This window comes from Eubalaena glacialis, chromosome 8 (genome assembly GCF_028564815.1).
Source record: "Eubalaena glacialis isolate mEubGla1 chromosome 8, mEubGla1.1.hap2.+ XY, whole genome shotgun sequence".
Classification (NCBI taxonomy): domain Eukaryota; kingdom Metazoa; phylum Chordata; class Mammalia; order Artiodactyla; family Balaenidae; genus Eubalaena; species Eubalaena glacialis.
Genome location: NC_083723.1, coordinates 9,889,743 through 9,902,330, shown reverse-complemented (window position 1 = coordinate 9,902,330; position 12,588 = coordinate 9,889,743). Strand labels below are relative to the sequence as shown.

The 12,588-nt window shown below is 44.5% G+C and overlaps 1 protein-coding gene across 3 annotated transcripts in view; it reads left to right on the top strand.

Moving 5' to 3' along the window:
* Positions 1-12,588, top strand: part of OGDH (oxoglutarate dehydrogenase) — a 76,740-nt gene that overhangs the window by 37,436 nt on the left and 26,716 nt on the right. For 2 of the 3 annotated variants that reach the window (XM_061198381.1, XM_061198380.1), the window contains 5 exons: positions 7,573-7,688; positions 10,661-10,815; positions 10,955-11,101; positions 11,628-11,718; positions 12,095-12,274. In XM_061198381.1, coding sequence (XP_061054364.1) covers positions 7,573-7,688; positions 10,661-10,815; positions 10,955-11,101; positions 11,628-11,718; positions 12,095-12,274 — 689 coding nt within the window. The remainder of the gene's footprint in view (positions 1-7,572; positions 7,689-10,660; positions 10,816-10,954; positions 11,102-11,627; positions 11,719-12,094; positions 12,275-12,588) is intronic. The other variant, XM_061198382.1, reaches the window with a different exon arrangement.

Sequence of the window (12,588 nt, the reverse complement as noted above, 5' to 3'; positions counted from 1 at the left end):
GCTTCCTGGGCATTTTTTCCCTTTTGATCTTCCCATGTTTGAAGGACAACTGAAGTACTGATAAAAAGTTACTTAATGAAGTAAGGAATCCTTAATGACCCTTGGTTCTGGGCAGAGCACCTTTGAAGAATCCAGAGTGGGGAGCCGGGGGTCATCTGCCTGCTGTCACTCACCCCAGTGGCCAGTCTTCCTTCCATGCCTGGTGTCACTCAGAAGTTCTCTTTTTCCTCCATCTTACCATGTCTGTGAGACTCTAGTTTTGATTAAACTTTTCATTTTGAAATAATTGTATGCAGTTATGAAAAATAACAGAGACATTCTCATATGCCTTTCAGCCAGTTCCCTCAGTGGTACCATCTTGTAAACCACAGTACATCACACCAGGATACCAACACTGACAGCAGTCAAGCCACAGAGGTCTACATCACTCCAGCGGCCATTCCTGCTGCCCCTCTGTAGCCACACTTACTCCCCTTCTACCCCACCCCCATGTTTGACCCCTGGCAACCACTGTTCTGTTCTGCATTTCTATAATTTTGTCATTTCAAGAATGTTTTACAAATCACAGTATGTAACATTTTGGAATTGGCATTTTTCAATCAGCATGATTTTCTAACACTAGTTTTTTCCTTCTTAATTGCTGAGTAGCATTCCTCTCCATAGATGTCCCAGAATTGTTTTAACCATTTACTCATTGAAGGACCTTTATGTTGTTTCTGTTCTTTGGCTAATAGGGTCTTTTACAGAGCAAAAGTTTTAAACTCTATAGTCCAGTGTATCAATTTTCCCTTTTATGGATCATGTTTTTGGTATCAAGTTTAAGAACTCTTTTCTTAGCTCTAGATCCTGAAGATTTTCTCCTTTGTATTTTTCTAAAGGTTTTATAGTTTTGCATTTAACATTTAAATCTATGATCCATTTTGAGTTCATTTCTGTATAGGATATGAAGTTTAGATCAAGGTTTGTTTATTTTTGGCCTGTGGATGTCAATCGCTCCAGCACCATTAACTGAAAAGTTTGTCTTTCTTATCATTGAATTGCTTTTATACACTTTTATCAAAAATCAGTTGGACTTATTCAGTGGGTCTGTTTCCGGGTTCTCTATTCTCTTAATAGGTGTGTCTCTCCACCAGTACCACACTGTCTTGATTACTGTAGCTGCTGAACTTTATTTTCCTTTTCCAGAATTGCCTTGGCTGTTCTAGGGCCTATCTCTTTCCACGTAAATTTTAGAATAAGCTTGTCTACATTTACAAAAACTCTTGCTGACATTTTGGTAGGAATTGTGTTAAACCTATATAGATCAATTTAAGGAGAATTGACATCTTTACTATGTTGCCCTTCAATCCATGAACATAGTATGTCTCACTTATTTAGATCTTTGATATCTTTCATCAGCTTTGTAGTTTTCAGCATACAAATTCTGTACATGTTTTGTTAGATTTACATGTCAGTACTTCCTTTTTTAAAAAAAATTTAGTGTCCATCTATTCATTACTAATATCTAGAAGTACAATTGATTGTTTTTATGTTGTGTCCTGTGACCTTGCTGAGCTCACTTATTCTAGGACTTTTTTTTTTTAGTAGATTCTTTAGAATTTTGGGGGTAGACGATCATCTCACTTGAAAATACGAACAATTATTTCTTCGTTTCCAATCTGTTTGCCTTTTATTTCCTTTTCTTGCGCAATTGCCCTGGTTGGACCTTCCAGTACCATGTTGACTAAGAGGCATAAGAATGAACATCCTTGCTTTGTTCCTGATCAATGTTGGATTACATCGATTGATTTTCAAATATTGAACCAAACTTACATGTACTGCTGGAATAAACCTCAATTGGTCATGGTATATAATTCTTTTTGCATATTGCTGCATCTGTATATATGTATTTGCGTCTGTATTTGTAGGGAATATTGGTCTGTAATTTTTTTTTTTCTGACTGTCTTTGTCTGCTCTTGGTATCAGGGTAATTCTAGCTTTGTAAAATAAGCTGAGAAGTTTTTTTCCTACTCTAATTCTTAAAAGAGACTGTGTAGAGTTGGTGTTAATTCTTCTTTAAACATCCAGTAGAATTCCCCAGCAAAACCATCTGGGTTTGGATTTCTTTTTCAGAAGCTTTTTATTTATGAATTCGATTTCTTTAAAAGTTAGAGCTATTCAGATTATCTGTTTCATAGTGGGTGGGTAACAGCAGTTTGTGTTGTTCTAGGAATGGTTTGTTTACATGTGAGTTGTCAAGTGTATGTTGTTCATAGTATTCCCTTAGTATCTTTTTGATATCTGCAGGGTCTGTATTGATATCCCCTTTTATTCCTGATATTAGTAATTTGTGTCTTCTCTTTTTCTTTGTTAGTCCTGTTAGAAGTTTGTCAACGTTACTGATCTTTCCAAAGAACCAGCTGTTTCATTGATTTTTCTGTTTTGCTGTTTTCAATTTCATTGATTTCTGCTCTTATCTTTATTTCCTTACTTCTGCTTTCTTTGTATTGTTTTTTTTTTCCTTCTTTTTCTAGGTTCTTGTGGTAAGATCTTATAGATTACTGATTAGAGCCTTTTCCTCTTCTCTAATGTTTGCATTTACTGCTGTAAATTCCCCTCTCAGAACTGCTTTAGCTGTTCTACAAACTTTGACATGTTGTATTTTCATTTCCATTCAGTTCAGTGTATTTTTTGATACCCCTTAATATTTCTTCTTTGACTCATGGATTATTTAGAAGGTGCTGTTTAGTTTCCAAGAGTTTGGAGATTTTCCTTTTATCTTTCTCTTATTGATTTCTAGTTTGATTCCATTGTTGTTGGAGAATGTACTCCATATAATTTCAGTTCTGCTAAATTTTTTTGTTTTTGGCTTCGTCGAGCCTTAGTCGCAGCACGCGGGATCTTTTGTTACAGCGCGTGGGCTTCTCCAGTTGCATCGCACTGGCTTCTCTCTAGTTGCGGCGCACGGGCTTAGTTGCCCCGTGGCATGTGGGATCCTAGTTCCCCGACCAGGGATCGAACCCGCATCCCCTGAATTGGAAGGCAGATGCTTAACCACTGGACCATAAGGGATGTCCCTCAGTTCTGCTAAATTTGTTGAGGTGTTTTTATGGCCCACTATATTGTCTGAATTGGCATATGTTCCATGGACATTTGGAAAGAATGCATACTCTGCTGTTGTTTGGTGAAGTGTTCTGTAAATGTCCATTAGATCCTGTCAGCTGTAGAGTCTTTCTATATCTTTGGCAACTTTCTATCTACTTTTTTAATCAATTATTGAGTGAAGGGCTTTGAAATCTCCAGACAAACTGTGGGTTTGTCTCTTTTTCTTTTCAGTCCTCAGGTTTGTTTTTTTTTTTCACATATTTTGCATCTCTGTTGTTTGGTGCACACACACTTAGGATTGCTATGTCTTCTGGGTGGATTGATCTTTTTATCATACAATGTCCCTCTCTGTCTCTAGTAATTTTCTTTGCTCTAATGTATACTTTATCTGATGATAATATAGCTACTCCTGCTTTTGTTGGACATGTTTTACATGACATATCTCCTTCCATCCTTTTACTTTCAATCTGCCTAAATCACTGTATTTGAAGTCAAGCATATAGTTGGGTCCTGTTTTTTTAATCCACTCCATCAATCTCTGTGATTTAAGTAGTATATTTAGACCATTTATATTTAATGTAACTATTGATATGTTAGGGCTTAAGTCTACCATTTTATCCTTCATTTTGTTTGTCCCTATTCATTTCTCTGCTTTCTTTTTCCTGACTTCCTATAGGTTTTTAAACCTATACTTTAAAAATTCCATTTTTATTTATATATAGTCTTTTTGATCATATCTCTTTGTGTTTTTAGTAGTTTTTAGCCTTTTTAGTGGCTGTTTAGGTGTTATATCACTACATAACTTATCACAATCTAATGGTGTCATCATTTTACCAGTTCAAGTGAAGTGTACTTACCTCCCTTTACATCCCTTCATTCTCTCCATGTAAAATATATAATTATCGTAAATATTTCCTCTACATATGTTTAGAACTGCATCAGATAATATTACAAATTTTGCTTCAATCATCAAACATAATTTAGAAGACCCACGAGGAGAAGGAAAGTCTTTTACTTACCTGTATTTTTTAGTTCCATGTTCTTTCTTCCTTCCTCCTGTCTGATTCCTTCTGATATCATTTCCTTTCTGTTTACAACTTCTTTTAGCCATTCATTTAGGATGACAGATTCTCTTAGTTCTCTTCATCTGAAAATGTTTTGATTTCTCCTTCATTCCTGTAGGATATTATCACTGTATATAGGATTATGGGGAAACAGTTCTTTTCTTTCAGCTCTTGGTAAGTGTGGTGCTACTTCCTTCTGGTCTCCATGGCTTCTGTTGAGAAATCCACTATTATTTGAGTTGTTTTGTCCTCTGTTGAGAAATCCACTGTCATTTGAGTTGTTTTGCCCTCTAGGCAAAGTGTCACTATATTCTGGCTGCTTTCAAGATTTTTTCTGTCTTTAAATTCAGAAGTTTAATTGTAACATATTTTGACATGGATTTCTTTGGCTTTGTTCTGTGAGTTCACTGAGCTTCTTGAGTCTGTGGGGTAAGTCTTTTGCCATATTTGGGAAGTTTTCAGCCTCCCGCTTTCTCTTCTCCTTCCGGGATTCATCAGAACAACTGTGAAATTTTTTGTTACAGCATCACATGTCCCCAGGACTTTCTTCCCTTTTTTTTTTCCCCCAGTCTGTTTTCTCTGTATTCTTCAGGTTGGCTTATTTCTGTTGTTCTCCCTTTAAGTTCACTGATCCTCTGTCCTCTGATAATGCCATTGAGCCCATTTACTAAGTTTTAATTTGGGTTATTATATTTTGCAGTTTCAAAATTTCCCATTTGGTGCTTCTTTGTATCTTAATTTTTTGCAGAGACTTTCTATGTCTTTGCTGAGACTTAATTTTTTTTTTCATGTCTCTCATGTTTTAATTGCTCACTGAAATTATTTGATAATGGCTTCTTGAGAATCTTAGTCAGATAATTCTAACATCTGTGTCATTTTGGCGTTAGTGTCTATTGATTATCTTTTCTCGTTCAATCTGACATATTCCTGGTTCTTGTTATAAGTGATTTTTCTTTTTTTTTTTTATATTGAAACCAGGACATTTGGGGTATTATGAGATGGGATCTTGTTTAAATCTTTGTTATAGCAAGGCTCCTCTGAACACTGCTCTGGTAGGGAGGGGCCCACCAAGTTACTCCCCGGTGGAGATGGACATTCTGGGCCCCAAAGTCTCTGTTGACATTAGGGTGGGAGAGTGGGCTAGTGCATTACCTCCCAGACGAAATGAAAGTTTGGGCTTCCTCTTGGGCCTTCTCTGAAACCTTTGGGTGGGGTCAGAGGTCAGAGTGCACTGCAGCCTGGCAAGGGTGTTGATGGGGCTGCAGTGTGTTCCGTATGTTTGGGTGGAGCAGAGCAGTTACAGTCTAAAAGTTTTCTGTCCTGCAAGGCTGCCTTTCTCCTGGTCCTTTAAAGAGAGCAGCTTTTGTTGGGGCTTTTTCTGTCTACACCTGTAGAAATTTACACATTCTTTGCTTCAAGTCTGGGATATGGGAGCCCAAAAGGAAACCCAGGGACCTCCTTGGCTGGTTGGCTTTTTTCTCCACCCTTTGGCGTCATCTTACATCTGTTTTATATATGATATCTGGGGTTTTAAGTTGCACTTGGTGGGGGAATAGGTAGGAATATGTCTATACTACCTTCCCAGACGTCTGTAGATTTAAGTTCTCAAATGACTGAAGAACTCAGAAGCAAGGCCAGCAGTTTTGAAGTTCAGTAGTAGAGCCCAAGAATGATCAGTTCACGGTGATGGAAATGAAAAATCACACATACGGTGAGGCAGAGGGCTCTTCATGCTGAAAGGTCATGACAAGCCCACGTTCTCCTCTGGGACACACAGGTCATTGGTTAACTCCACAATCAAAATGTTCAAAATGTTCCCAACAGAGTGTGCACTCTTTGGATACCCCAGTTCCCTGAGCCCCCACTGCTGAGTGTTCCCATGAGCTAGGAAAAGTGTCCCGCAAATCACTCTGGTTTTCCTCCATAAACACTGAGAGCTGGGCGGTGAAGGGCCAGAGCCATGCTTTATCAAGCCCACGTGATGGCCCATCCTCATTCTTGATAGAATAACAGCAGGAAACGGGTGCATAGCTTAACCAAGCCACTCTACCATCACCACCACCTCCACCCCAAGGTGAAAAAAAGCCAGGTTGCTTTTGTTTTAATAAAACAAAAAAAGGTTGAAAAACATAGAATTTGCTTTTAAAACTTAAAAAAGAAAAGTGTCCTAGAGCATTAGATAAAAAAAGCTGTCGTTCCCAAGCCAGCTTGAATAGGATCATCCGGGGATGTTCATGGCCCATCCATGACCAGTTGAGTCAAGTCCTGGCATTGGAGCCTGGAAATGTGCATTTTTACAACTCTCCCAAATTCCCTAGAGATTTGGATACACAGCTGTGTTTGCAAGCGACTGCTTAGGTCCCTTACTGGACCCTCTGTCTTATTTACACTTAATTAGGCCAGGAAATGGGGGACTGTCTGATCTTGCACAGTCAGGTGTTAGAGACTGTGGGTGCTCGTTTCACATTTCATCCTGGCGTCTGGGATTGTGAACTGCACCTTGCCTCACTCCAGCCAATATCTTGTGGGTGGGAGCCTAACCGATAGTGTCACTGGACAGTTTTCCTCCAAGTCTCTTCCCCTTTGATAATTATTGCAACATGAAACAAGCGCATAATGCCCTGGAAAGAGCCCCTCCACTCCATCACGTGTTTGTCAGTTTGAAATGTGCTTTCAGATGAGGAGGCACCTTGCACGTGGTGCTCAGCAAATAGCAGTGATGAGTCAGTGATAGTCGGTTCCTGAGCAATTAGTCAGTAAATACGTGTCGGTATTGGACTGGGGAGAGCGATAATCAGATGTGTGACTTACGAGCGCTGTCTGGAGGATGGGTCTTTATGTGCAGTTGGAGGTCTTCCAGGAGACGGCGCCGTCCTTCATCGGAGGTGGCTGTGGAAGCCTCTGCCCTGCTGCCTGGCAGCTCTCCCACAGGCCACTGGGCTTCTTGGTGACTGTCCCTCACTTCTCGGTCTCCTAGCTTCCACTCACCACATACAAATGCCATTGCCATCAAGACATATATGACCTAGTCTAGTCCAGTTCCTCATTTTCTACTTGAATTCTCTCCTTAACTATTTTTCATTTGCTTTCTGATTGACTTACCCAGTGCCTTTTCAAAGCTAAATTGCTTTGTGTCTGTGGGACCTTGAAATACATTTTTCTCTAAATTATAAATAATTGGTGCACTGGACTAATATATGCATCATATGAATTTATTCTCCTTTACCTGTGATGCCAGTAATATACTCAGCTTCTGTTTGTTGCTAAAGTTTGTGTTTCTGGCTGTAATATAGTATTTATTTTCGTACATAACAGAGGTTTTTATGATTTTGTTCTTCTTTTTTCTCTCCCCTGGGGAGTCCCTCCCCCTTTTCCTAAACTGTGGCCCCCGTATGGCTGTGCCCGTCTCTCCTCACCCCCGTAGGGTTCTACGGCTTGGACGAGTCTGACCTGGACAAGGTCTTCCACCTGCCCACGACCACGTTCATTGGCGGACAGGAGTCGGCCCTTCCGCTGCGGGAGATCATCCGACGCCTGGAGGTAAGAAAACACAAGTCGTTTCCAGAAAACTCCAGTGGACTTGCTAAAAACTTGTGTTGGCAGGAGGCCGCCAGACTAGGTTGTTTTTCTCTTGATCCTATATATTTTTTTAATGTAAGGGAAAGGGAATTGTTTTGTTTTGTTTTTTGCTATTTTGTTGATGAAAATCCATGTGTTTTTATTTTTACAATCAACCATAACAAAATGTAGACTTTGCTTCCGACTTTAAAAAATGTGTCCTAAAGCATTAGGTAAATAAAGGGTGTCATTCCCAAGCCAGCTTGAATAGGAACGCCTGGGGAGATTCCTGGCCCACCTACGACCAACTGAGTCAGCTCTGGTTTTGAAGCCTGGAAATGCGCATTTTTACAAATCTCCCAGAGATAAGGATACACAGCTGTGTTTGCAAGCGACTGCTCGAGCCCCAGGTTGTACTGATCCAGCATTTGAAAGGGGCAGAGAGCCATGCACGGCTCTCATTTCATCCAGTGCCAGAACCCAGGAGTTGGGCTGTTGTGGACACTTGGACCTGGACTCCAGGGGTCCCAGCCATAGCACCCCCTGTCCCCAGAGGGCCCCATGTCCAGGGCTCTTCCAAGAGAGCCTCCCATTCTGACTTGTCCCAGTTTGGAATACCCCTTCTCGTTGTTTACAGATATTTGTGTAAACTCACCTGATGGTGGGTTGGGTATGTTTACACGTGACATGTGCATGCACTGGGAGGCTGTGTGAGCTGACAGAACTTAAGTATGTTCTTGGTCCCGTGACATAATAATCAACTTGCAGCTCTTTGAATATTTAGAGCGAGTGCAATTTCCTGGCTTCCTAACGTCTGACTAGAGAGAGAAGCTAAGAATCGGCACCTAAAACTCCCTGCCCTTTTCTCCTGGGGATTGAGCCAAGAACAAGAAAAACAAAATATGATCCAGGGGCCCAGTAACTATGTGTCCAAGTTAATAGCTAAATTCATGCTGCTAATAATGGAGACATACTCTTTTTGACCTAATAGTTTCCTTTGAGCCTTTAATTGTTCAGTAATGGACATACTGCCCATCAGGCATAAGGAGCACGGGCGTGTTCTCCTGCCTCCATGGGTAAAGGAGGGAGCCCCCTCCCCCTCCCCTCCTCTTTCCTCCCCACTTCCTCCCTCCCCCTCCTCTCCCCCTTTCCCTTCCTTCTTTCTCTTCCCCTCCCCTCCCCTCTCCCCTTCCCCTCCCCTCTTCCCCACCCCTTCCTCTCCTCTCTGCTAGGCTTACAACTCAGACTTGGGTCCCAGGGAAGATGCACCCTTTTTTAAGCTGATGGAGGAAGGTTCAAGGTTCATGTTAACAGACGCTGTGGCTGGGCCATGTTTTCTCAAATGTGTTTGTGTAGAAATACACTTTCTTCTGCGGCTCAGTAGATCAGGGCACTGTCACTGTACAGCTCCGGTGGAAGTGGTGACTCGCGCTGGCTCTGAAGTCAGGGAAGGCAGGCCAGCACCCCCCATCCCTGGGCTTCTTGTGCATCCAGTTTAAAAGTTCCCAGTTTATCACGTGAGGTGTCATCAGGGAAATATAGTTTTGGAGTTAATGAAAATACCTTAAACACCAAGGTCTTTCCCAGCTCCATTTCCTTTTTGTCCCTAGGCAAGATTTTCCTCCTCTTGGCTAGGATGATAGCGAGCGCGTTGTGGTTGGCCATTATTTTGAGTTCAGGCAAATGTCCCTTTGTTTCATTATCATGGAATTAACATGCAGAGGTGCCCACCCCTGCTCTGGTGTCAGATCTGGACCCACCACTGGGATCCCAGGTGCATCCTCACCCTGCACTGTGCCAGCCAGTTTCCATGTCTGTAGTGAAAACCAAAGGGGGTCACGGACAGAACCACCAAGCAGAACTCGGCCCTCTAAGTGCTTGGTCAGCATGGCTGCTGCGAAGACGTTGAAAGGCATTTGTGGGCTCTAAAACTTATTGTCGGGAGTTCCCTGGTGGCCTAGTGGTTAGGATTCAGTGCTATCACTACCATGGCCCAGGTTTGATTCCTGCTCAGGGAACTGAGATCCCACAAGATGTGCAGCGTGGCCAAAAGATATAGATATATATATATATATATATATATATATATATATAAATTAATTAATTTTAAAAAATTATTGTCACACCAGGGCATTGCTTTTTAAATTCCTAAAAGCAGTGGTTAAGAATCCGCCTGCCAATGCAGGGGACATGGGTTCGAGCCCTGGTCCGGGAATATTCCACATGCCGCGGAGCAACTAAGCCCGTGCTCCACAACTACTGAGCCTGCACTCTAGAGCCCATGAGCCACAACTGCTGAGCCCACGTGCCGCAACTACTGAAGCCTGCGTGCCTAGAGCCCATGCTCCACAACAAGAGAAGCCACCACAGCGAGAAGCCCGCGCACCGCAACGAAGAGTAGCCCCAGCTCGCCGCAGCTAGAGAAAGCCCACGCGCAGCAACGAAGACCCAATGCAGCCAAAAATAAATAAATAAATAAATAAATTTATTTTAAAAATAAATAAATACAAGCCTGCTAAACTTAAGTGACCACTGAGCTGTGATATCCACCGGCAGCACAGGACCTTTCTTTCTCAGGGTGCTGGTCACAGTCTGACCTTGAGGTCAGAGAACCTGTCTTCCCCAGGAGCTTCCCCGTCCCCGGGCTGGTGCTTCTGTCCTCCCGCCATGAAGGGAGCATGTCTTGGCTTAGTGGTTCTCACTGTCCCCTCCCTGCCTATTGGGCTCTGTACTCTGTGGAGGAAGTATTTCATGGCCAGGTTCGGAGTGAGAGGAGGTTGTGGGCCCAGACTTGGTGCCCCAGGTCACAGCTGGCTCTGTTGCATTTGAAAGGGAGGCCACCTGTTCCTGCCAGCCTTCTGGCTGAGTAGGCAGTCAACACACCTGGGGGGACATCCCCGTGATCATATATGTGTGTGTGTGTGTGTGTGTGTGTGTGTGTGCATGAAAAACAGATGGCGTACTGCCAGCACATTGGGGTGGAGTTCATGTTCATCAATGACCTGGAGCAGTGCCAGTGGATCCGGCAGAAATTCGAGACGCCTGGGATCCTGCAGTTCACCAACGAGGAGAAGCGGACCCTGCTGGCCCGGCTCGTGCGCTCCACCAGGTACGGGGCTGCACTGGTCCCGTCAGCGTGGTACAGCCTGTTGACAGGGATGGGTGGGTTTGGAGTGTGGCCACAGCCCCACGCGAGCAAGGTTGGCCCTGGTGACTTGGCTCTTCAGAGTGGCTTGGTTCCTGTCCAGGTTTGAGGAGTTCCTGCAGCGGAAGTGGTCATCTGAGAAGCGCTTCGGTCTCGAAGGCTGCGAGGTGCTGATTCCTGCCCTCAAGACCATCATTGACAAGTCAAGTGAGAATGGAGTGGACTATGTGATCATGGGGATGCCGCACAGGTACCTGGCCGCCCTTCATGCATCCGGAGCACGGGGTGGGGCACTAGGCAAGCAAGGAGGCTGGCTCGCCTGGAGCGCACTTGCACCCCTGCCCCGGGACAGCCATCGCCACAGCATCCCCCTCCCTCGGTAGCCACTGTCACACTCAAGGCCATAGTGGTTTTAGACAGACATCTTGGCCTCATGCCCTTGTTGGGGTCACCACTGAGGGAGGTTAACCTAGAGGGAAGGCTGCTCGGTGACGTGGAGCGGAGACCTCAGCTTGAGGCGGCAGCGGAGGCTGAGGGTGGAGCGTTCGCCGCAGGCTGGCAGTGTTTCTCCGTTTTCTACCTTTCTTCCTCCCACCTCGTCTTGGCCCTGGGTGCCGGGCAAGCAGAGGCTGAGTGTCCCACATCAGCTCTGCTCTCAGCTCCTCTCGGGCTGCAAACCGAGGCACTGCCTGTCCATCGGGGGAGGAAGGGGCTAGAACAGCATTGCCTGCTGCCCGGAACACAGCTCAGGCCCTGCTCGCTCCTCTGTGTACCAGAGGGCGGCTGAACGTGCTTGCAAACGTCATCAGGAAGGAGCTGGAGCAGATTTTCTGTCAGTTCGACTCAAAGCTGGAGGCAGCTGATGAGGTGAGACACCTGATTTCTTTTAGAAACTAGCATAGCTCCGACCCACACCAGACCCTGGTTCCACTTGTTTCTGCGGAAGGACCTGGGCCTGGGATCCTCCATACCACTCGCAAAGGAGGTGGCCGGTGGCCAACCTCCCGGAGAAAAGAGAGATCAGAGGCCTGGCAGCCCCTGCAGTCCTCCCCTCTGGGGTTTGGGACGTGTGCCTCTGGTTGAGGGACCTTCTCCCTGTGCCCTAGGTGGAGCCATTCTGGGGAAAGGCTTTCCATCCTTCCAGGAATGGGGGTTCTGGGAGGAGAAATAACACAGGACAGGGCTGTTGTGAAGAGTAAGCATCTCCATGCCCAGGATAAAGACTGACTGTTTGTACCTTCAGGGTTCTGGAGACGTGAAGTACCACCTGGGCATGTATCACCGGCGGATCAACCGTGTGACCGACAGGAACATCACCCTGTCGCTGGTGGCGAACCCTTCCCACCTGGAGGCTGCCGACCCCGTGGTGATGGGCAAGACTAAAGCTGAGCAGTTTTACTGCGGGGACACCGAGGGAAAGAAGGTAAGGCCACGGGGGCTGGCCAGGGGCGGCCCTGAGGCCAGATGGTCCAGGACCGGCTCACAGCCTCAGGCACGTCCCAGACCTCATGTTTCTGGAATTTAACAAAACATTCTGAATGGATCTTGAAAGAGTAGCCATAGTGTTCATAAATTAATCCCAGTTACAGATAATGCTTCCTTCCAAGTTGTGGCCACCGGAGCTAGGTGGGGAGTAGATTGCTTTCATTGTCACCACACCTGTGGAGAAGCTAGTCTTGCACAATATCATGGTAGACGAAGAGGCCTTGTCACTGAACAGGAGGAGAGAGTCTTAAG